General features: G+C 41.6%; 1 protein-coding gene across 5 annotated transcripts; it reads left to right on the plus strand.

Annotated features, from left to right (window-relative positions):
* The first annotated feature begins 1862 nt into the window (after positions 1 to 1862).
* On the plus strand, positions 1863 to 24872 carry LOC119124417 (cat eye syndrome critical region protein 2). 5 transcript variants are annotated; one of them, XM_037254366.1, is made up of 19 exons: positions 1863 to 2137; positions 9321 to 9415; positions 11932 to 12115; positions 12364 to 12491; positions 12641 to 12724; positions 14065 to 14123; positions 14220 to 14383; positions 17075 to 17161; positions 17301 to 17451; positions 18346 to 18475; positions 18560 to 18597; positions 18667 to 18758; positions 18841 to 18967; positions 19435 to 19787; positions 19867 to 19998; positions 20179 to 20962; positions 21626 to 23495; positions 23723 to 23765; positions 24140 to 24872. In XM_037254366.1, exons 1-19 carry the CDS (start codon positions 2018 to 2020, stop codon positions 24143 to 24145), a joined length of 4647 nt encoding a protein of 1548 aa, XP_037110261.1. In that variant the 5' UTR covers positions 1863 to 2017; the 3' UTR covers positions 24146 to 24872. The 5 variants fall into 5 exon arrangements, with proteins under 5 accessions (XP_037110261.1, XP_037110263.1, XP_037110264.1 ...); XM_037254368.1 differs by having other exon boundaries at positions 14223 to 14383; XM_037254369.1 differs by lacking the exon at positions 12641 to 12724.
* Positions 24873 to 25836: the final 964 nt, after the last annotated feature.

Below are 25836 nucleotides of genomic sequence, written 5' to 3' on the forward strand. Positions count from 1 at the left end.
TCTATATGAATAATAATAATAATAATAATAATACAAAAAGAGCAAAACCTCGTAAGTTTAAACCTATAAATGATATTGATGAAACCTTTGATGTTGCAGCGAGTCGCCCATTTTACATTGGAAAAATCTCACAGCACATGACTAAAGTCATGATATTGTATGAATTGACTGACAAACTCAGTCAGTGGGAAATCTGTCTAATTTAACACAAATTTGATATGTTTGTAGGGAGCCTGAATGACAACAGGTCCTCTGCCATCTAATACCAGAGAGTGTCGAATTGTTCTGTCACTGTGTTTTATTTGGGAAAACAAATCAGAAATTATAATCGTCTGATAAATTAAATAGTCAGGTTTAAGCCGTTCGGACAAGGGATGCATGGATGACTTGGTACCCTTGACTATCTCACTGGTTAGGATTCACTTGTCAGTTTTCCCTAATGCATGTGATTTATGCTCAGTGCGATAGGGGGAGCCCCTATGTTGTATAAAGGCCAAAGCCTTTAAGCAGGGGTGTCCAAACATTTTGCAAAGGGTGCCAGATTTGGTTAGATAAAAATGTATAGGGGCCGACCATTCAGATTGACATTCCTCGAACCATTACCATTGTAAATTAACTTGTAAATATGTAACTATATCCTTTGCTGTCTGCAGATAGGTTCATATTGCAAATGAAAATATATTGTCAATTGCATTACCAGGATAGTTAAAGATTAAAATAATGAAAAGAAGGGCTTGATTCGAAGACATAGTTTCACTCATTTTAATTCATCAGGTGAAAAACCTTCAACGCGAGAATTTACAAAACTATAATAATGATTTTTGTACAATTTTGCACTGCATGCATTAAATTAAAGATACTTTTTACCAGTCTAATCGCGTACTCTAAATATTTTTAGCTCATTAAATCATGCACTTTAACACAAACTAATATTTTACATACCGATTGTATCATGTCAGATTTTTAATCAAAATTAAATCATTCTCCGTTTTATCTTTTTGACTTTAACTCCATACACAACAAAATACTTCATAATCACAAAATAATAACCCATAGTCGTTTTGTTTGTTTGCGATCATTGTGAGTGGGCAGCACGGACGCGCAGTAGTTAGTTAAGTAGACAGAGCTCTCACCAATGGTCCGTGGTTTATTTTATTTTGCCTTTCCGTGAGCAGCGTCACTGGCAGCGTCTTTGATTTTAGCGTCACCTTTTTGTGTGGATATTTGAATGTGCAAGTGTCTGGGTCACTGATCATCTTGCAAACGTACACCTGTGAACTGGGAAGGAACGCGCTCACATCCGATCATAAACGCTCGCGGTCTAAATTTAGACGCGGGCCGAATTTGGCCCGCAGGACGTATTTTTCTTTAAGGGGATGTTTACTAAATCCAGAGGCATATGTGGGATTACAATGATTTTTGTTGTTGTTGTTGTTGTTGTTGTTGTTGTTGTTGTTTAAATGTTGTAATACAACGTCGCTGTGTGAAGGCATTGAAAGGAACGTGTACCAATCAATGATTTTTAATTAAATTTAGAATTACTTGACACAAATCCAATATCGACACTTGAATCGGTATTTTACCGTTCAAAACAATCCCTTTAAACTAAGGTCGCACAATCAAGATCGATAGGGATTAATAGCCATTTACCTTTTTCTGTTCATACGGATTTGTCAGTTCAATCGCCAGAATTAAATCAAAATTAAGTCAAATCAGTCAAGTTATTATCATATTTGAAGCAAAAGTCAATGGCTTTATATATTTGTAGTAGTGTCTTTAATGCCAATCGTACGCTCTCCCCTCTCTGACGAATAATGGTATGGTCCGGCCCATCTGTTCGCCTTGGCTCGGACTGATTGAAACAGATTGATGAGCCCGGCGAGGCGGAATGGCAGCAACGCAAGGACTTAGTGGACTGCGCGAGCAAGTTTTGTCGGAAGTGTTTCATTGAACTTTTGAACTTTAAACCCCTTTCTAATGTGAGCAATCAACGTGACAGCATTCCTCCAGTCTGAAAATGTCCCGGGGATGTACAGTTTCTGTGGAAGAAGTCCAATCTTGGTGGGAAGTCCCCGCCATAGCCCACTTCTGCTCACTGTTCAGGGCAGCGTTCAACCTTCCCGACTTTGAAATCGAGGTAAATGATATTCTGTCTTCACGGAAGTGACACCACTCGCCCTCACTGTGGAAATTAAAAACGTTGTTTGTGTCACCTATACCAACTACTAGTCTCCTAAGCAATGTTCTTTGAACTTCTACTCGTGAACGTTACGACTCCGCAACAACCTAGCTAACCGATTAGCAACGCTAAAACTTAGGTGTGAACCTTTTAATCGATCGTCAATAAAGGTCGATCGAGAGGCCAAATTGAGATTTGAGACCTAGTAATAAGATTGTTGTTGTTACGTAGTGCTCTCTACAGTCATTCAAGGCTTTCATGTTCCCACTTTAATTGATATTCTAAAAGATCCGTCCACTCAGATATAGTTCATACTTAGTCCCACTTAAAATCTTAGTTTCGGGGTGATGATGTGCTTTACGATACAAAGTGAAACTTTTTTAAATTCCACATAAGCGTGATAACGATCATACAGAACAAGTGTCTTCAGATAACGTTTCCTCCCCTTATTTATCACATAAAGTTAAGTTCATGGCGTGGGTTTTGGAGTTTATTGTCTTGCGTCGTGAGCCATCTGGCTTGGGGAGCGAGACGCAGATGCTTCTCGGGCATTGTTTGCTCCCCCCCCCCCAGTTTAGGATTGAGTGAAAGAGTTGGACTCAACGTGTGCCTGCTAATACCGCTTTGAGAGCCAAAATACAACGTGAATTAATTCCGAAATGTATACAGCCTGGCAACTATATCACATGGCCTCAACACACAGAAGCCCTTTTATTCATCGAAGGGTACATAATCATCGATCATTGCGTTATGAGTCAATCGAAAATTGATTGGCTTCAAATAAAATTTTACGGTCACCCCATGACGCCTTTATTGCCCTGTCAACTCAAATCAGAGCGAAAAGGCCAAAAGCAATTCCAAGAATAACTTCAAAGGTAGCGTTTTCGATCGGTTAAATAGTTGGTATACGGAACGTTTGTCGTTGCTTTAAACTCTTTGAAGGAATGCGCAGGTTAGTCCGTCCTTCGTCATAGTGACTCACTAAGCACAGCGTACTGTACGTGTTTGCGCAATACGCTTGAAAGAGCTTCATCTTTTTTGTCGAAATTGAAAAAGTGTTCAAAGGTGATACTTTCTTTTCACATAATCAGCTGCTAGCTGAGACTGAGACGCCCTTAAACAATGGTTGTATATCTTGTTTGCCATTTTAGCAGTGAAATGTCAGGTGTCTGTCTTCAGTCTGCCACTGCATGGTGCCAGTTTATTTTACGTTCTTAATTTGACCGCCGTAGTACTTTCCCAGCAATCAGCTGTCTCAAAGTGCTCAACATAAAAGACATTAAATTTAAATAATGCAATCATAGAAAACTAAATAAATACACTTTCCTATGCATATGTGGCTTGACAAATTATGAAGCTTTAGTGATAAACCAGCAAGCAGCACAGGGGCACGGGCACGTGCGTCGAAACCTGGTTTGAACTGGGCTGTCAGAAAAAAATAACAGATCCCGATTTTCTAACAGAGTAGTGAAGGTTGGCTAGTGTTTGCGCACACCCTAATGTTGACATTTTTTTCTTCAGGGATGAATTGCAAAGATGTTCGCCAGACATTTGCCATCAGTATTAATGGTGCTGAACAGTTTTTCTGGTTGTAAACAAATGTCTTTGTGACAAGAAATACAGTACAACCTTTTACAACTGTTTGCAAGCTTTTAGCAACTCTGACCCAAAAAAAACATTCACTTGCGCAGTGTTCACACAACCTTAGTGTGCTCTCATGGAGGACTACAGTAATGTAGATTTAAGGGTTCTTTTTCAATGTAACAGGGTGACTAGATGAATAACTGCCAACAGTTTGACATGTATTATTTGCAGATTATTTAATTCTAATAATTTATTAAGTGATTTGATGAATATATTTATCCTTACCCGTCAAATTTGAAATCTGTTAACTCTGTCTATAAAATTGAGGTTCCACTGTAAAAGGAAATTGAGTTCTATCCAATGCCACGTCCCTGTAACAGGTGAAGCCGGTTTGGCAGCTGTCAACAGCAACACGCTCTACAATGACTGTCATTTATCTCGACCTTGATATGGACAAGCCCAGTTGCGTGGTTTTAGTTGTCAAATAGTTTAAATCAATCAACTCAACGTTTATAACAGCCACAACTGCCAAGACGCTGTTTATAGAAATAATACATTAAAAAAACCTTTATATTGACACTTTGCATAGAGGAGTTCTATTTCAGCCATCTTCCCCTCCAATTGCCCATGTATGAAGTACAGATGTTTGTAACGTTGTGAGGTCAAAGGTACTTTGCATCATACAGATGTTGCCTTTACAGTGTGCATGATGTCGCTCACATTTGCTACAAGCTATGTTTGAAATTACACCTTGTAGAGATTCAGCTGAAGTCAAGATTAATTTCCTCAATTAAAAACCAATTACACTAAATAAACGGAACAGGACATTATTAGTTTTTATAGTCTTTCTTTTGTTTGAAGGATGGGGGGTGACCGCTCCGACTGCAATCCTATTATTATTATTTCATTCAGGACACTTGTATAAGTGATTTTTATTTTTTCCTTTTGGTACTCAAGGTGTGTCACACTGCTTCCTCATTAACACCATCAGGAGCAACTGGGGCTTCAATGTCTTGTTCAAGGACACTTCAACATGGTCACAATGGCTGGGGACCAGTTCTTTCACCTCTGAGTTTGTAGATGTTGTCATTGGGGAAATTATGTCGGTAGTGCTTCCGCCTCGTGATATGCGCGGATGTCTATTTGGACACCAACATAATTGTTTTATTTTCTTAGAGATGCTGCATTTTAACTGTAAATATGTATATTCTTTCAGACTTCTTTCACTGCGTCATTCACAACCGCAGCCGCTGTTACACTGACTGCGAAAATGATGCATTGTGGCCACCGTAGGGACGTCACAAGAAAAAGAGCATTGGCGTCTGTGTCAATTCACACCAGGTGTGGTGCGATGCGGATTGTATGTGCCGTGCCGTAAGGGTTCCACGAGGTTTCTATTTTCTCCGGACGCCGCATGCGTATTTTCATGAAGCTGAAGTAATTACACTATCCAGACAGGAAGTCAGGGGTCAGCATCCAAGGTAGATTTGGGTTAGATTTAAAAATCAACAAGTTCTGCAAACTTGTCGGACATTTAAAAGACAAAAGAAAGGAGCTTGAAATAAACTAAACACAAAACTCTGAACACAGAACATACATACACTGGGTCGAAGAGCCAAAGTCCCCCAAATGACATCCATACAGCATAAGGGGTGGCTATTGTTTAGCTCTCTATATACACTGTTGTCAACTCTTCAGTGTGAACCTCTGTGATCTTCTGGTGTTGTGGGTGCAGATTTGCTTACACGCATTACAAGGCATCTCTTCCGTAGTCAGTGTGAACTAGGCGCTGGGTATGTGATTGGATGCTGAAGTGGAACGTCAGCCTACATGTGCAACATCTTTGCGCCTTGTGCTGTGGAGTTGCGTTATGCATGTTGCAAATTATGGTTACACATTGCGAGAAGCACCACACATCCATTATCTCGTCTGTGTCAAGACTCTATAACGAAAACAAGACAGGAATAGAGGTTCCTTTTCCAGGAAATTTTGATTAACCTGTAGTATTTGTAACTGGAGGTTTCACTGTATTTGATATTTAATCTGATTGCGTTCTTAGAATCTGATGAACAAGACATCTTCATAGTCTGCCCACCTATTAACCTTTGCTACTTCGCTCATAATGGTAAATGATTGCTGTTCATTGAAGGTCTTCCTAATGTAACAAATTGTTAGACAATGTAGGATGCCTTCCGCCATCCATCCAGCAGTTTGATGTTTTGTGTAGGCTTGCCTCAGTGCACCTCACTCCAAGTCCACTATTTGCAGCCACTAACAGAACCTCGACCCTATCCTATTCTCTATCCCTAACATGTTTTCCAATCACTAAGCCCCAGCCCCTGCCTGGCATTACCATGACTAAACCCCAGATGGTGGTTATTTCTTTCCCTTCCCCTTGAAAGGTGAAGGCTTCCCACTTTGACTGGGTGCAAGCTGCTGCTTCTGGGGCGTTTTTGTTGTTGTTTTTCCATGGAGTCCTCTGATTGTGTATATTTTGGTCCTATTAGGTTTGGTAAATAAGTGTGCAAGCTGCCTGTGAGTGTGTCTTTGTTTCTGTTGTCTACAAGGTAAATGGATTAGCCCCGGAGGGACAATAAAGCTTTAAGCGTTTCAGAAAATGCTTAGATGGGTGTTCTCAGTCACTTGGCAAATCCAAATTTTTGTACTGATAGGAAGCTGATACATTTCACTTTAGCACCATGGAGTCAAGACTGCTCCTGACCAAATTGGAGGCCCACCTCTCCATCCCAAATGTATCTTAGATACCAAAATGACCATAACACCGCAGGACATTTGACAACGTTTATTAATAGTAAACAATTAATAGCTTTGAAAACAATCGCTGAAATCCAGCACAGCTGCATTAGCATAAAGAGTTCTGTGCACCCCCGTGCCTATAAGATAATGCCCATTTAAACCGCAGTCTTTGCGATTACAATACCGCACTTTTGTCAAATCACGATCATAGTGCAAATACAATGTATCGTTTAGCCTTAATCCTTTGCGGTCTAGCAATGTGGTGGCCATTGAGAATTTTGAGATTTCCTGAACTGCCATTTTTCAGGGCCAGCCCCCCCGTCGGCTGCTTACCCCCGTCAACGAATACGCTTTGGTGGGCGCAAAAGAATCGCAGACACCTCAAAGTTGTCTACATTAAACACTCAAACGACCGTATTCCCTTTACTTTCTGTCAAATGCCAGTGACATGAAGAACCCCCCTGCACAGCAATACTTGCGTATTCTATTCTCAAGGCAATTCACTCACTTGCATCCTTCCCCCCTCGCACCTACTGACACCTCTCCAACTCGGCCTGTGTGATGACCTGTGAGTCACTAACCACTCGCACTCGTCTTTCCACATCAGGCTATTCATAAAGCCTAGGAGATCCGTTTCTCACAAAGAGTACTCCTGAAAGATCAAGAAACAGTTTGCATGTCTTTTTTATACCCTCTCTTGTATGCAATGAAGTCGTGGGGGGCTTTGTAAAAGGCTGCAGCCTCCTCCCCCAGTTGTGAGTGACAAGTGAGGGCAGCAGTACATGCATCAGATGGGGGGGAAGCAAGGGGGGCACATACACTAGGGTTTGTCTCAGCCAGCCCCATTGTCTTAGCTCCCCATGGTTCCTTCTCCCTGTCTCCAGTCTGGGTGCGACTTCCCTTCAACGTTGTAAAGGCACTTGTCTTTGGTACTGGTTGTAAAGCAGAGATAAGAGGGAAGTCATGTGATGGGAGGTCTGGAAAACTTAACATGGACGTGAAATATACTTAGTTTACAGTACATAGGCATGTCTATGGACAGGTAATCAATTGGGCCATAAATTCTGACCATGTTTGCACCTCAACTTAGATGGCGAGAGGGTCTCCGAACATAATACATATTCAAAATAATAGAACGTTTATTAGTCCCACATTCGAGGAATTCGCATTGTTTTAGCAGCAATCGTGCATACCGGAAATAGAAAAAAAGCATGTCAAAGAAAGCATTTGTACAAGGAGTACACTGTGAAAATATTGTATGTGCATTAATTATCCAATTCAATCTATCAGCAACATTATGTTGAGTATTGATTGTTAATATTGACGTCTGATCAGTCTAATTGAACGGACTTGTTTTCTTTACCACACACTTAAAAGGTGCCATTACCTTTATGACTTCAGCACCACCTTGTCTTTGATACGGTTCTGGTACCACCTACAAAGCCAGGAAATTGTCAATTCTGCTTGAGCTGTTCAGGAAAAAGACAAGACGCCTTTGACAGACCATGTAAAAGGGGCTTATTACAGACCCCAATATTAACTCGTCATTCTCTGACTTAATGAGCAAAAGGTGTCCCACAGATTGATGGTCTCACCAACACCGGGCTTGCGCCAGAGGTGTGGAAGTGGCTTTGACAGATGTTTTAAAGATGACTAATCTGGCAACAGGCTTGCATCAGTGTCTCAACAACTATGCAATAGAGATGATTCGTCATGCTGGATCAAGAAATGTTAAACATTTTCCTGTGGTTTTTGTGATTGCGCATGCATGTTTGTCATGCATTTCCATGCGGGGGTGGAGGTTTCCTCAGGTGAGTAATCTAGCAGGAACCAGTGAATGGGACGTGTTGGGGGTGAAAGAATCAAAGCATAGTAATGGAGGAGCCCATACTCAACAAGCAGGCATCCCTTCCCCCATCCCGCCTTCGCACGCCAACTATTAGTGATGTGAACCCCAGTTGAGCTGTCAACAGCAGTGACATGGAAACTGTCTGCTGTTAGGGTAGCCACGACTTCCACATCGCTACTTGTGCTGTCTTACAGGAAATCACTCCCATTAGATGTGTCAGAATTAATTGATTAATCGACAAACCAATTCATTCAAATATATTGCCTCATATTTTTATAATTGGGTAACCGTTACAGACTTACCTAAAGATTGTCCAAATCTTGTGATTTCAGGCACTCAAAGTTGATAATTATCTAATTTTTCTCGTCTTTCATGAAAGCAAACAGATTTATCATTTATGTTGAATCAAAATAAGAATTTGCAAACATCTGCTTTTACTTGGGAAATCAATGACCAGAAATCCCTCTCGTGTGATGTTGCTTTACTGTTTAGTTTCTTTTTAAATCACAAAAACATACCAATAAACACAAATAATTGGGTAGCGAACAGTAATTGTCGAAACATGTTTTTTAATAAGCTTAAATCCGAATAAAATTTAATTCAATTGAATATTCAATTCTCGAGCTCCCATAACTGTTTCTCCATGAGAGCTGTAAGGAAAAACGTGGCTTGAAAGCTGGCCGTGTTGTATATATAGTTTTCAGTTTACACAGACTGCAATCATGACATTTTTACTTTTCCACCCTCTATCTGGCTGTATGTAGCTGTAAAAGCGAGTAGCATAGACAAGCAGATTAACAAACAGCAAGCAGGTTAAATATGTGACAGTGATCTCTTTACATCAAGCACTAATATGCATTTCATTTGTTAGCAACAGAGCTGTTTTTTGTAGTTTCTACTGTAATATTTTACAATGGATTGCTAATTATTATTTTTTTTTCTGTGTCCTAGGAATTGGAGAAAGCGCTCTCAGAACAGGACTTGAACTTCCTCGGGGATCTTATTGCTTGTCTACTGCAGGGATGTTACCAGCGCACTGACATTACGTATGTTAAGATTTAATCGAAATTATATTTATCGGGAAATGATCTTAGACGTAGCCACTTCATTTTTCTATTAATGCACGAGGTATTATGTATTGGTGTAAAGGCATGTGTGGTTATAAATGTTAGTTGTACTATGTTCATCTTGTTTTCAATTGTCAATTATTTTACTGGTTCTTTTATCACAAACCAATTATTTAGGTTTCATTACCTGACATGTTTCGGCTATCACTTCCGCCTTCATCAGAGTGTCACCGGTGTGGTTGTGACGCGTCTTTATCAGCTGATGGATGAACTGCTGTCCGTTCACCCCTCCAAAATGCTGCTCCAGGTGGTAGAGAGCATGAAAGCTCCCAACGGTGCTCACAAAGGTGTAGGGCAGGTAAACAAAAACAACACAACACAGGGGGAGGAAAAAAACAAGTAAACAAGAACACAGCGGAATGGTGACGTTGCCGTACGTGAGCGGGATTACGGAACGCATCAAAAGAGCCATGAAAAAATACAACGTAAACACACCCATCAAACCACACACAGCACTCCGTCAGATACTGGTTCACCCAAATGACAGGATTCACCCGGAAAATAAATGCAACTCCATATACGAAATCCCATGCAATAAATCATACATCGGGGAGACAGGGAGAAACTTCATCACAAGAAAAACAGAACACAGGAAGGAGTGTGAGAAAGAGACAGCAACAAGACAAACAAGAGCAACAAAACCACAAGCAGAACAGGAACACTACAAGTCAGCCATTACCGACCACTGCAAAAGAGAAAATCACATCATGGACTGGGGAAAGGCCAGAGTCATCCGCACCGAAGAAAACACGCATCAGCGTTGGATCAGGGAGGCCATCGAGATCCGCAAGCGGGTCCCGAGGACCATCAACAGGGACGAGGGAGCTTTCATGCTCTCTACCACCTGGAGCAGAATTTTGGAGGGGTGAATGGACAGCAGAGGGCAAGACTCACCTGTCAAATCCATCAGCCGATAAAGACGCGTCACAACCACACCGGTGACACTCTGACGAAAGCGGAAGTGATAGCCGAAACATGTCAGGTAATGAAACCGAAATAATTTGATTGTGATAAAAGAACCAGTAAAATTAGGTTATAAATGTTTCGAGGAAGCCAAAAACAAATTCAATATTTTAGTTATTTGTACCCATTGTAGGTTATTCATTGTTACATTATTTTTTAGGGTTGTTGTTTTATGTAACAAATGTGTCTACCTTGAAATAGGAAAAAAAGATTCACCAGTCCAATGCCTCACTAACGAGTCGCCCCATATTTTGACGCAACGTCTGATGCAAAATTACATTATAATCTTATTGGATTTATAACCTTAGCATCGATAAATTCTCAAATATGGAACAAGGTAATTATCAGAGAGTATCACTCCCAACACAGTCAAGTATTAATGCCCAGATGGTGTTTCTCTTCCAAATATTGTCTACTCAAGATTGGGAAGAAATATAATGGTACCAACAGACAGATAAACAGAGAGGCAAGCATGAGCCAGTTTCTCCACCCAGGCAAGCAGCAACTGTAGGACAACCTGTTTTATTGGACAGGACAGGCGCTGGCATCCTGGGGCTGCCTGCTCACTGCTGGCCTTTCACAGAGCTGCCCTTTTCATCCACACGTGTTAAACGCTCTGCCGGAGCGGGGGAAGGTGGGAGGGAGGGAGGCTTTTGGTGAGAACAAGGGACAGAAAGGAAGAGCTAGATGGGGTTAGTGAGAAGGGGAGCCTACAGCTGTTTGAAAAGTGCACACTGCTCTTTCAAGATAAGCCTTTTTTCTCTGGTCCTCTTTCTCTATGTTGCAAAGATGCTCACCCCTGCCCCAAGGCCCTGTTCTTTTCTTCTGAGTTGGAACTAAAAGGTAGCGATTAATCGGGTATGCCTGAACCGTAACATTTGCCAATTCAACTTTGGAAAAACAAAAAGGACATTTCAATCAACTTACCAGTTTTATTAAATTATGCAGAGCAATGGTGCAAATCGGGCATGGGCAACTTGAATGATGCACCGTGCTGCAATTTTTCACTGTACTAAGGTCACACATTGTGACATTCATTTTCAAAAACCTTTTGATACTAATTGAAAGGCATTTTTTTCTTGAAAATATTCCAAAACCCAGTGTTTGAAAAGGCAGATATCAACAATTATTATTTTTGAATATACATAAACACACCTTTTAGTTAACTAAGTATCAGTTCACATGATAAGCAGGATTTCATTAATGAACTGGTTAAAAAAAAAGACATTGGCTTGATGAACCGGTTAGTCACACGTTTTATCCTTCTTGATGCTGGAAGGCTTTGGCAAAAAAAAAAAATTCTTAGTGGCTTTGCTTGTGACTGTTTTGTTCAAAGCAAGGCATTATTGGATTGGTCTATGTAGAAATATGAAAGGCCTTATTGGTCACGGAGCCGATATTCCACATCAGTAGAGTTAGCACTTGGTGTGAAAAAAAAGAATAAATCCCATACTCATCCTAAAGCACTTCAGTCCCCAGGCATTCAGCAGATATCTGGATGACATCATCAGCTACAGATGGGAGCTTGAAGAGGGGAAGCCCAACCCACTTCGGGAGGAGTCCTTTGAAAACTTGCCCCCTCGCACTCAGGTTGAACTGCTGCACCGTCTCTGCGATTATCGGCTGGATGCTGCTGATGTCTTTGACCTGCTGAAGGTAAAACCACAACATGTTTGTCATGTTTTCAAAGTTCTACGTGTCATTTTCGCCCCCACAAAAAATACACTCAAGATTGTAAATGATATCCAATATTTTTGCGATGGCAGTCACGTGGAAAATGTTCCTTCTCAGGATTGTCTCCTTCATGCATTTCATTATTATTATCATCCACTTCTGTAAAGGACTGCAAGGACCAAATTATGTCCAAAATTGAGTGAATTAATGCTTTCCTTGGCCCCCATCAGGGTCTGGATGCAGACAGTCTGCGGGTAGAACCCCTTGGGCAAGATGGAAATGGAGCCCTCTACTGGTATTTTTATGGCACCCGTATGTACAAAGAAGAGATATTCATGAGAAAAGTGGAGAAAATCAGGTAAATGCCTCGCCGTAGTCTCCTTTTCCTTATGAAAAACAGGTCATTAGTTCATCCCCCTTGTAGTAATTTTAAATTCGTGCTAATTGATCATATTGGGACCTAGGCTTTTAAAGGATTCAATTCAATTGATGTGGTCTTCCTTACAGTGAAAATCCTGAGTTAACATTAACAGAGAAAAAGAAAAGAGGAAGACCACCAAAGAAAAAAAGAATGGAAGACTCTGAGCTAAGGTGATTTTTTTACAATTGTTTATTTCAATATAACAGGCAGAACTTGTACATCTGGTTGCATATATTGCACAGATGCCTTTGTCTAAAGGAAACTGCTGTTGATGGTTCCACAGCTGTCTATTGCCATGTGGCCATCAATTGCAAAGTTTTGTCAAGAGTCTGTGCAGTTGTAGAACATAAAAAAAAATGAATTAGATAGAAATTGCAGGCAAATTACATGACCTGCTCAGAATAATATCTGATTATCTTTGGTGACTTTTTGAGGCATTTCTCCAAATAAATATTAATGTGACTGTATAATTTAAAGAAACAGATGTCCAATTAAGTCTTCAAATGACACTGAGCAGCCACAACAACGTTACCACCTGCGATTGTGCCTGTTCGAGGCTTATAATGCTCAATTTTAACAATGCAGCTTATTCTTGTTTGCAACAATGGGGATTCTCGTTAATAAGGCATTGCCCTACCACCCAGCTGAGTCACAGTGAAAGGGATAAAAATTTAATAAAGAAAATTAAATGTTAGCATATAAATACTTTAAAATATAGGTCTTGTTTTTTGATGAGCAGGATGAACAGCAAGCAATCATTGATAAGTAAAAAGTTTATTTGTGCCATCTTAAATGACAACTTACTTGAGTATTGAGCACAAAAAAACATTGCCTAGTCTCTTGTAAACATTTATGATTAGGTACCGTCGAGCGCTGAACTCCACAGCCATATTGGATGTGGCTCAGACAGGCTGGGTGTGGTCCAAGCTGCTTTGATAATTGGTTTCTATTCTCACATCTTCCTCTTTTTATAATTTCAATGGTGACTTTGCTAGCCAATCAAATGCTGTTATCTTAGTCCATGGCTGTCAAACCAGGTATTGGCAGTTTTGGCTTTGTGGACAAGGGCCAAATCCTCCCGGAAAATTTAATCATCTCCAAATAGATCGTCGGCAGCAGGAAGTGCTCTAAAGTTTCTTGGTGATAAAAGACCACGGAGCAATAGAAATAAATAACATGGCTCTCCAGCTCAACACTGGACTTAAAGCTGTTTTTCCAGTTATTTTTCAGACTCTGGGACCTTGATTCCCTAGTAAAATGCAAGATTGACTTTAATCTAAAAAGAGGTCTGTGTACCAACCAGTACTTTTTCTACTTAGCCTAGCCCAGACACTTCCGATGTTGTTTTTGTTTCAGGAATGGCTTGCCACATTGAAGCTGTAGCTCATGTCATGTAAATGTCCGTATGTGACAAAGCAGCCTCATCCAGTCCTTATGAAGATCCCCCAGATTTATGAATCACTGTTGCGTGACGATCCTCTCACTTGCTGTGTCATATTTGTCTTTTTAGTGAGGCAGAAAGTGAAGAGGATACAGAAAATGGAATGGAAGATATAGCTCCTGCGAAAGGTGAAATATATATGTGCAGTACATTAACAGCGATCTATTTGTTGTTATTTTTTTGGAACCTGTTTTACCAACTGCCTTTGTGCTTTTGGCTCCCAGTAGGTTGTCAGCGAGGTACCTGGTCCCTTGTGTGCGAAACAGAAGAACAGTGGGTTAACTTGGCAGAAAGCATTAAGGATAAACTGTCTCCCCAAGACCGGCATCTCTACCGTGTCATCAGCCAGAATTTTCTGCCTGAGATACGCAGCATGATTGAACACAAGGTCAGATACCAAAGAATTAATACCATTTGTTTGCTTACCATTAGTGTTTCACAAGGTCTGTACTCTTAAGCATTCATATGACAATTCAATATTATCTGTATTTATGTTCGTAGTTACTATATGGGAATTGGTTAAATTTCTAGACAAATAATAGCGTGAAAGACATATTTTTTGGCGGCCGTTTTCTTTAACTCGCTGATCGTCATCGGCTCCAAGGTCCTGATTTTGTAAAGCCTTGTATTACAACCTTACAAGCACCACAATCAATGAACTCAAAAGCCTGCTGTGCAGTGCTTCAAGGTCTACTTAAGGCAAATAAAACGCCATCCAATTCTTCATTCAAGCAGAATGCAACATACTGCATGACAGTGAGCTTACATACACAATGTAAAGCCACATACACCAGCCCTGTATTTTGCACCTGTCCATTCCCATCATACTATATGCAAGTACCACCAACTGCTGCCACGGAAAGTGAGCCTCTTTACACTGAGCTAGGAGATGAAAAATAATCTAGTTGTCAAGAGGTCATTTGCAACTGACAAAAGAGGAGTACGGGTATGTCTTCATTGCTGTGCACTTGGCACATACTAAACATTTTCTTGACTCATTGTATACTAAGGCTGGTCAAAAACATCGAAATGGGACACATTCTCAGGATTCTCTTCAGTGCGTCAAGATAACTGAAATCACATACTGAGTATCATTTAATATTAACCAAAGAGAATATAATTCTTCAAATCTCTTGCATATTTTTCTGGTTCAATCAGCAGGCGATCCTATGAACTGCCTTAATTATTTTTAATTCTTTGTATTTGTGTAAAGAGATGTTGACTTATTCTCGTATTCTCTTTAATGTCAAGTCAGTATAGTACTGTTTCTAGATTTTATTAGATAATGAAGGCTTTATGCCCCCTCCCTTATTTTCTTTCATGTCAAATCAGTACAGTACTGTTTTCGATTGTATCAGAATTTTGAAGAAGGCTTTAGTCTTTTTACTCCCATATCAATTAGTCACTAATCACTAAATTTAGCCACAGTGTTGCTCAGTCAGCTGCATTAAAGACACTTGCTGTTAAGGCTCACAAATCATGCACACCATGGATGCAGTACCACTTCCGCTTTATTGAATATATTTTTTTGGTCTACGTTTGCACATAACGTGTCTGTTAGTTGGAAGAGTGAGGGCGGTTCCACACATGCAGACTTGTCAAATACAGAGTCTTAGATTTTTTAATCCACCCCTGCATGTGTCTTGAGCTGCAGTCAACAGTCATATGATGGACAGTGACAGCAGGCAGAGGCTCACCTTGAGGCAGGATGAAGCCTCTTGAATGACAGCTTTGTTGTGCTGCGAGATCCTCTCAGCCTAAGTGGTTACACTGGAGGTCATCTTGCTTGTGCTTCTTCAATAGATAATAGTCGATGCTGTTTGCTATATTTTATTATGTTATGTCATATTATATGTGTTTTAAAATTACGGTATATCATACAGTAATTACATTGTATAACATTTTATTCGGATTATTATGAATTGTGGCATTTCCCCAATGCTTTACTTAAGAGGCAGCAATACAACAGAGCAGACTTGATCAGTTCTGGAACAGCTGCTTTTGTTTTTGTGCTTGCTTCCTTTTTTTGGTCATGTACACCCCCACACATCCTTCATTGTCTTCCTCTCATGTTTTCACTCCCCCACCTGCATATGTGCAGTTTTTAGATGTCTCTAAATGTACTTCATAAGAAGCCCCTACTTTGACTGGCTTGTGAGTTGACAGGTTTGTCTTGGTTCTCTGATGAAAATTGACAAGAGATGCACAGTGTCTCTCAATTTAGACAGACTTTTGAAAGATTTGTTAAGAACTTGACTTTGGCTTAGTTACTATGTTACTATGTACAGACTATATTTCAGTATAAAATCTAGGAGACAGGAGTCTACTCACTCTCTTTGTATGGAGGACACGCGGTTAGATATATATTTTGTCTGATGCAGCTTGGCTGTCACCCCCAGGGAGATGTGAGGGAATGTTGGCATCTTAAGCGAGAAGGGGGAACTGGGGGAGGAAAAACCAAAGCCAGTGACCTCTCAATACTCGTGGCTCCTTCACCCAAACCCCCGGGGCCTCACAGTTATCTTTCTTGGGTGGTTTTCTGTTCGTCTTGAAGGCTCAATAACTTTTGTTGATTTTATTTCCTGGTATTTTCATGAGGCTATCGTACCAAATTAGGATTTTGGGGGTTTATCAGTCGGTTTGTGTAAACGATAACCTATTTGATCATAGAACGGAGCAATATCGCTCTTTAAATAACAGTATATGTTGGGTTTATGTTTTTTTCATTTTATTTATTTAAAAGAGAACAGTTTATGTTAACATTTCATGTAAGGATGCTGGATAATCTCGGTTGGCTAGTTTCAATTTGTCATCCCTTGGCAGGTTGTAATATTGTACGAGTACTTTTGTACCGTTTAGATCGGGGGTGTCAAACTAATTTTTGTTGCGGGCCACATCGCTTCTTCCAAAGACTTCTAAACTTAAGTCTCATATTCATCTTTTGATCTGAAGCCCAAATGTCTTGAGTATACAACAAAAACAAGTAGACCTTGCTGTTCCAATACTTTGTCACTTTAATCATAAATTCAACATCTAATACAATCGAAAAGCAGTCTTGAACGTTTAACTCTTGTTTCAGGAGCGCGAGCAGAAACAGAAGCTTGAGGATCCAACTCCATTCCGTGCATCACAGCGTTTCTCTGAAAAACACATGAGCCAAGAGGAGGCATGTGTGATTTTTCTCTACTGCAGCAGTAATGGAGTATACCTTTGTCATACCGTTGTCATTTTTCTGTGCATGCTGTCCACTTGTGAATAGAGCCGCTGTCTGTCAGTCTCTGATGTTCGTGTTTCTTTATACGCAGGATAATGTGGATGCCACAGTTGAGTTTGAGAAGCGAAATGATGAAGAGCTGGACAGGCAGGTCTTGCTGGCCGAACAGAGGCGAGAAGAAGAAAGGCTTCAGCAGGAACAACGACAGCGAGAGAAAATGGAGAAGATCAAAGCTGTGGAAGGTACGATGGTTAGAACACAGAAGGGGAGAAGCCAAAGGCCATTGTCGATATACGAGTTTTCAAAACAAAGTTCATTCACTTGTGGACTCTCCACAATGAACATTGATGCCAAACATAAATTTCAAGCTAATTTTAAGCAATGATTTCACAGTGTTTTGTCATAGACCTATCATCATCAATGAATACGCCGCCGTGGTGGAATTGTAACAAATAGATCAAGAGCACCCTTCAAGAAGGCTTCCACATGTCCTTCACTCTAATTTTGTGTTTAACTTTGAAGCTTGAAAAGCCGTCAAAGGATAGTACAGTACCATCGGCTCATTGTGATTTGAACAGGCAAAATTTATGATCCTACATGATCACTCTGCCGCTCTCTCCTTCATCTGTCAAGGGTTAATGACCTGATTGTGTTTGAGTTGAGCAGCTTTATTAATGTATTATAGATGAACTGCTAGACTTGGGCTGTTCTGTGTGGATCACACATGTGGAATCCTCCCTCGAACATCTTTAATCCAAACGACGGGGAGCTTGGCTGGGCTGGGATGCCTTTCATGTTAAAAAAAAAAAAAGTGGCGATTCATGTGCTCTTTCTGCTCCGTATTTGATTCTGTTCCTTTTCCATCTGGGCTCCATATAATCGAAGCCAGTTCTTACGGCAATGGCCAAGGCATCTACCCTTTCTGCAGCCTCAATTTTCAGCATGTGACATCAAGATGCTAAAGGCGAAATGTGTTTTTTGTTCAGCTGGCATTATTTCTCTGATGTGACAGTTGGTTGTTCCTCTTTCTCTCTTTCTCGGCCCTATGCTGATTGCATTTCTTGCCCTCTTCCTCTGTCTTTCTCTCTCGCGGCCTCTCTTTCTCTCACTCTCCTATGACATTCTCTTGGTCTTAGAGCGGGCCAGGAGAAGGAAGATGCGAGAGGAAAAGGCCTACCTGTTGTCTGTAGGAAAAGACCTACCACCAGAACTTCTGAATTTAGAGCCGTCTTCACCAGTTCTCAGAACACGGACTACTAAGGAATTGTATGAGGATTTTATGTTACAAATTATTCATTTGCATACAATTTGAATATTAATAACTTGGAGTGTCAATGTGATGTCTTTCAGCTTTGACATGGAAGATGACTACACAGGTCTATACAAAGGTATGCGTCCAGGGAATTTGCTTAGTGTCTGAACGATTGTCATCTCTGACCTCTACTCTCCCTTCCTAGTGCTGGAGGCCTTGAAGGCTCATAAAGATGCTTGGCCTTTCTTAGAACCTGTGGATGACTCCTATGCCCCCAATTACCATGACATAATACAGGTACAAAATCCCTATCGTGATCACTTGAATGTAGAATGTGTCAGTTCGTCAAAAAAAACCTTTTTTATTTTTTTTATCTCAGACTCCCATGGACCTTTCCACCATTGACAGGAAACTCAATGATGGCGAATATGTTGCAAAGGAGGAGTTTATTTCTGATGTGAAGCTCATATTTAAAAACTGTATTGAGTACAACGGAGAAGATAGTGGTAAGTATGATTTTTTTATTCACTTACCCACACCATGCCAAGCAGTAAACCAGAGTTGGCTATGACAGCCCAAAAGAAAGAAACATACTCAATGTTGAAATGGGCTAGGTCCAGGGCAGCCTTGACAGTGATTAATGAAGAATGATTGAGCAATGCTCCAATGCTCAGGAGGAGCTGAGCCCTGCAGTGCCAGAGAGACATTCCATTCCTAAACCCCCTTCTAGAGCTATTCATCCTTGGGGAATACTTTCCCTTGGGATGGGGGTGAGTGGGAGTGGTGATGGACCACGGTAGATGGGAGTTTATAGAAGGAGCAGGGGTCAACATATGCCCTCTGACCTATTGGAATGATCAGCATTGGCCTGAAAACAGTCTGTATGCAGGAGAATCTGTAAGCTGTTGTGTATTTGTGTTTTCTACATGCTTTTTTTGTGAGTCTAAATAAAATTTCTGCCCCCCCTCCCCAGAATACACTGTAATGGCACAGTCTCTCGAACGCTGTTTTAACCGGGCCCAATTAAAACACTTGCCATCAGAGGAGGGTGATACTGATGAAGAATTCTACATCAGCAAAGAAGACAAGGAGCGCAAGGAGAAAAAGCGAAATCGTAGCAGTAAACATTTGGGACCTGAAAGTCTAATCAAGGCGACTCAGGATGTTCAGCGTAAACGAAGTGTGCAGGGAGGCAAAGGCCAAATGCTGTTGGAGGACAAGGTCCTCAAGCCAGTTCGACCACTTACACATTCTCATTGGGGCTTTCCTCCAAGCCAGCAACACCGACATGGCGACATCAAGGGCATGTACCTTCCAGAACAATGGGTATATTTTGATCCGTATCAATGTTTGATTTTATTTGTTTCCAAAAACTGCCACTTAAATTTTCTTTTCATCCGGCCAGTTACATCGTCCTCATGGTCCGCACATGTATGCTCATAGAATGGGCACGGATCCCCGTTTTGCCTTCCCAGGTCACATTCCAAGGCATGGAGGCCCTGGCTTGACTCGTATGCAGCACGACTTGAACATGCAGGTACAAAGTCCTTGTACACTTATGGTATATCATATTTATGTGGAAAATGTCTGGTCATCGCAGTATGTTGGTTCTTTTACATTAAAGCTTTTTTGAATATTAATGGTAAATCAAAATCAATTGGACAAAAAAATAGGAAGAAGTGGAAATGAATTAAAGTGACTTTGGTTTTACTTTCAGCATCCTATGGGCCATAGGTATCCAATAGGCCCTGATGGTAACCAGCCTCTTCCCCAGCAGCAGCACCCCTATATGGGTCCAACACATGGCCCATCTCTGGGCCCCCGTCCAATGGCCCTTCAACTGAGACCTCCTCCTGAAGCCAGCATATACCCAGCCCATTACCGTCCAGAGAGCCACACGATGCACCCAATGGGGAACCAGTTGTCAGGACCTCAACAGCACAATTACACAGGCATGAGCTCTCCTGGTATGGTACGCTCTAACATGTGGACTAGTTTGAATCACCACTGTCCAGAGAGACCTAGTGGAATGCACATGCAAGAAGACCCTAGTTTGGTCAATCAGCACAACCTGAGTTATGGAGGAGTGCCACCTCCAGTGGGACATAAACCATGGCCGGAAGCTGCCGGATATCCCCATCCTCCTCTAAATTCACAATATCAAAAGTCTGCAGCAGTGGCCAGCCCCCCAGGCTCTGTGCAGCAACGCCCTCCCTTAACCCACCCGGACCCCTCCACCAAGATGCGGTTAGCCTCTATGTTGGAAAGTCCAGAAATGCTAGCTCTACAGCAGCTGTCTGCCTCTTCCAGACCTCCCGTTGGTTCCCCCCATCGCGACATGGGCCACTTTCAACAGTCCAAGCCCCCCTCAGGGGTTGGCAGCGTCCCAACTTGTCCCTCTCAGCAGCCTCCCCCAGCCCCTGAGGTTCAGCTGCTGCGTCCTGCTGGAGACAAAGGGCCAGACAGCCAGTCTTCCCCACAGACAGACATTCAGCCCAAAGGTAGATCTGACCCAAGTGCTTTTTTTTTTGGTTTGTTTATGCCGCTTCTTATAACCTGAAAACAATCTAATCTGGTATTTTACAGTAACGACTCAGAACAGCTATAGGTCATCAGCATTTGTCCCTTCAATTCAAATTATTTCTCATAGTAAGAGCTAAATTGAGTATTCAAATGCTCGATTGAATGCCTTGCGCTTTGCTTTGAGTACAAAATAACTGGCATGTCACCAGTTATGTTTATTCAATCAGATAGTCAACTCAAGAACTACGTATTACTAATGTAATTGTGTAATTTATTGCATTGTTAATCCAATATATATTTTTAATACAAAAGTCTTTTACACAGTATACATGAACTGGAACTAAGGCAGTACTGTGCCAGTACATAGCTTGAACGTGGGTTATATTAGAAAAACTAAATTGAGGTTTGGCAATTGCTGAGTGCCACTGTGCACATAGCTTTGCTTCTTTCTTACTTGTAAAAAGAAAGCAATTATTAAAGTTCAATACAAATGTAAATTGTTAAATGTATTTTTAGACATATGATCTCTAAATTTGATTGCTCTGTACATAAAATGTATCAAATATGACCGATGGGATCCATACTTTATGGTGATCGTCTACTTCCGCTTGTGTTTATGTCCATTCCGTTTTTGTTGACAGGACCACCCGAAAACAAAGCGAGTATCAAAGACATTTCCAATGAACCTCCTTCATCAGAGAACACTGTTTCAGTTAACCAAGAGCACCCATCCATTCCAAACCCTACTCAACACCACAGTGGGCCAGCAGAGGGATTGCACAGCCCTCAACAACCTCAGGAAAATGTGCCTGGAGAAAAACTGAAGTCAGAGAGTGGAGCAGAGTGCCTTATGCAGGAAGTAGGTGGCCAACTTCAAAATAATGGTCACACTTCTGTGCCCTTGCACTTCCATGTTAGTAATAAGAATTCTAAGAATCCATATCCACTTACCACTGCTCAGCATGCACAGAGCAGTCCTCTCCAGAGCCCTGCACTTGTTCAGCAGTGTGCGTCACCATCTTTGAATGCCACATCCGACTGCAACTCGCCACAACGGCATGAGCAGAATGTTCGAAAACAACACCAGCAACATCCAACCCAAGAAATTTTAAATAGGACAGCACCTCACAACCACTGTCAGCACTCGCCTCCACAGATGCCCCTGAATATGACACAACTCCAAGCTCCACATATCACGCAAAGCACTCAGAGCAACTCTATACGTAGCATTTCACATGGTGTCTTACAGAGAACCCAACCTGGACCCCCTCATCCAACCCCTCTCACCGCTCTGCCACCCAGCCACCCTCCTCCACATTTACCCTCCCAGCCAAGCCCAGCAGAGCATGGAGATCAAACACCGCGCGAACCTGCAAGTTGGCGAGACACCGAAGGTCCACATGCAATGAAATTTGACTTTTCTAATACTGCTTATAAACAACAGCAGGCGTTTATTCCAAACCATCACAGAACCCAAACGGTGGGCAGTAATCCAGGTGTGCAGGCAGAAAGCGTGCGAGCACCTCCTCATAATGCTGCCATGCCTCCTCATTCCCAAGAAAATGGAGACATGGGTCCATACACCATAGAGAACCCTCCACATCCACAGTATAGCCAGACAAGCATGAGCAGGCATTCTTCACATCACCCTTATTACATGCAGAACCTCAACCCCCTCCAGAGTACCCAAGACCATTCCAGGTACCACCAGCAACAAAGAACTGTGTATTCAATTCACATGCCTGGCCCTCAGCATCTCCATGCCCACACCAACATGTACCCGCCACCGCCGTTCCAGCAGGAACAGTATTACACCCGACCGCAGGCCCATAATTTTGTTAACAGTAGAGGTGCTTATCCTTCAGAGGGTTGGCAGCCATCTCATCAGCCCATGCTGCCTACAACCTACCTGCCCGCATCCAGTGCAAAAGGAAACAATCAGGCCAATGAGGGGTGTGTGTCACCCAAAGCCTCTGAGGGCTCCGCTATAGTGAGTTTGTTGTCCCCCGAAGCCGGGTCAGTCTCTGGAGGCTTGGAGGAGAGCAAATGGGAAAGCAGAAACAGTGGAAGTGATAGCCCAGCCAAACGCAGTCGCACTAAGGGGAACTTGGAGCAGCCTGACAGTCCAAAAGAAATCCTGGACCTTGATAGCCACAACGCCGCCACTCGCCGTCATAGCAACCAGTCGCTCGCCTCCACTGCACACATTCCTCCTGGCTTTATGTATGACACCCGCACTGTGCGCCCGCCAATGCATCCAGGCGGTGCTCCACCGTCCCACTGTGGAGTTGGGAGTGGAGCCCTTTACTCTAGACCACCATACCAAGATGCAGGACGATTTAGTGTGCAGAGACCTCACCCACACCTGATGGAAGCTCTTCAGCGGCCCCAGCAGTTGCCTCTCTCCCCTGGTCAGATGCGCATGGCCATGTACCCTCACTCTGGTGGCCACTTTCAAAGTGTGATGATTCAGCAGAGAGGCTTGGCATCTGAAAATGTCCTACACCCAGGGTAAAAAGATTTTCCTTTTCTCATAGCAAAAAAGCTAATCTCGAAAGGCAATTCTAGTTTTATCTGCGATAACCTTTGTCTTCGTCCCTAAAAAAACCTTGTTGTCATGCCATATTTTCGTTCATTTCGTGTGAGGCCGTTACCTGACTCACAAGATTTAAATTTGATTCAGTAAGACTCTCAAAATGAACACCATAAACCTGATAACTTGTTTTCATGCATCACAGGCAACACGTGATGACTGCACCGGGTGGATCAAGCACCAAGCAAGTAAGTGTGACATATCCTCTGTGAGTGTTGTGGTCCTCACATTACATTGTACTTCAAATGGTTGTCCGAGTAGATCTTCCTTTTCATAATACTGTATAATATTGTCATCTATAAATACCGTAAGGTGCGATTGAGCTTTTAATGAAGTGTATTTTCATTCAATTGAGTGGAGCTCAAAAGGAAAAAGATTTTTTATAATCGACCACTGAGTTAGTCCCCTACATTTTTATGATGACAGTGATTCAGATGAGGACACAAAAAGGCACATTATAGTAGTACTGCAACATTTACTTCAAACATACACAACTACATGTTTAACTTGATCAACCTTATTTGTACCCTCACCCTCTTCGCCCCCTCGCTCCCTCTTTCAGGCGTAATGAACTGAACCAAAAGAAAGACATAGTGACCCACCTGACAGACAGCAGAGGGCATGATTTCCAGCTTGCAGTCTACAGCAACTTGTTTCACATTTGTCATCCTGGCTTTCAATTTTGGTTGGACTGAATAATCATAATACTAAATTCTACTGAGCCCTTGTGAACAAAAGTGTATAGATTACGGATCTTTAAAACTACCGTTGTTGGGAAACACAACAGTTGTGGTCGTCTCACAACATCTTCCACTTTATTGCTTTTTACCATTGGTCTGCCCTGTCCACTGTGAACAATCAAAATATATACAGGGAGAGGGGCCAAGCCTTTTTATATTGTGCCATTATCTACTGACTCAAATTGTTAAAAACTCAGGTACTGTAAAGGAAGAAGGCGGTACCGTGAGAGGCCTCTCTGACCAAGACAAATTCCAGGTCCAGTTGTCTTGGTTTCTTTTTTTGAATGTACGAGTGAATGTTTCATCGATAAGCACACTCGCTGTGAATGAGAGTCAAAGATTCTGGATAAATAACCTAATTATTTGTACTCACTTAACCATTTCCACCCAGACACAGAGTTTTGTGAACTAACCCTCAAGGAAATACACTATTAATAGCGCCTTCACTGGTGAGACCGTCCGTCTTGGGCAAACAAAGACAACGCCGCTTGTATCGGCTTGTACCTGATTCCATTATGCACTGTGGCTTTCTTCGACTAAATCTCCTGAAACTGAGTGGCCTTGGATAGTCTTTAGTTTGTTTTAGTAAATCCTCATTTGTGTATATGTATAAGTACAAATCTATTAGCAAACCCTTTTTTGAGTCGTTTTATCTGTAATGAAGGGAATGATTTAATGTGTGACGTCCTGCCTGCTGTTAGAAGGTTGCAACGTAAACATGTAGTGTGATAATTGGTGTTTGATGTGAACTGCACAGTCTGGTTCTACATTTGCTTCTGGAATTCACTTCCGCTTCTCAGGGATCACACTTTGTACGGGTATTTCTCGCTACTGATTTTCAAGAGTTGCATCTTAAACAAGTTTACATTTTTGGTAAGCTCCTCTTTTAAAGGAGGTCGTTTTGATGAAGTCACTTTGCGTGAACTTGAACTGCTTATTCCACACTGGGCTTAATTTGATGTCATTGTGGATTTATTGGTTTGGGGATTATTAGATCTTTGATAAATTTTACCTCGAAGTTACCACTGTTTTTGTTTTATTGCGCTGTTTGGAAGTAAGTCAATCTACCTCAATGAGCGAATCTGGATTCAGCAGGGTCCTGTGAGTCCATCACTTTTACCAGTTGAGCTTATGTTAGCAGCATTAGCATTTTTAGTAAAGGTTGTGGTGTTGCTCCTTGACTTACAAAACACTGTATAACCCTGGCAAAATAAATTCTCATTGAATCATGCTAAATGACACTTTGACACCAACATTATGTACTCTACATGATGTTGATGCATTTTTTTGGCTTCCCAACTACACATTTTTGCTCAGTGCCAGGAGTACAAGTTTCACATAGTTTGGCAAGAATCCAATATTTATAGCAATAGCTGCCTACGTTTTATATCGTATGTTGTTGATGATGCAGGATTAAAAGTAAAAAGTTAGGAGCTTCCAAGACGCATGACGTGGTACGCTATTAAAATTGTGAATTGTCTCACTGTAGTGGATCTAAGGGGGTGGGTACTTCGGGGTA

The sequence above is a fragment of the Syngnathus acus genome, chromosome 6 (assembly GCF_901709675.1).
Source record: "Syngnathus acus chromosome 6, fSynAcu1.2, whole genome shotgun sequence".
NCBI lineage: Eukaryota > Metazoa > Chordata > Actinopteri > Syngnathiformes > Syngnathidae > Syngnathus > Syngnathus acus.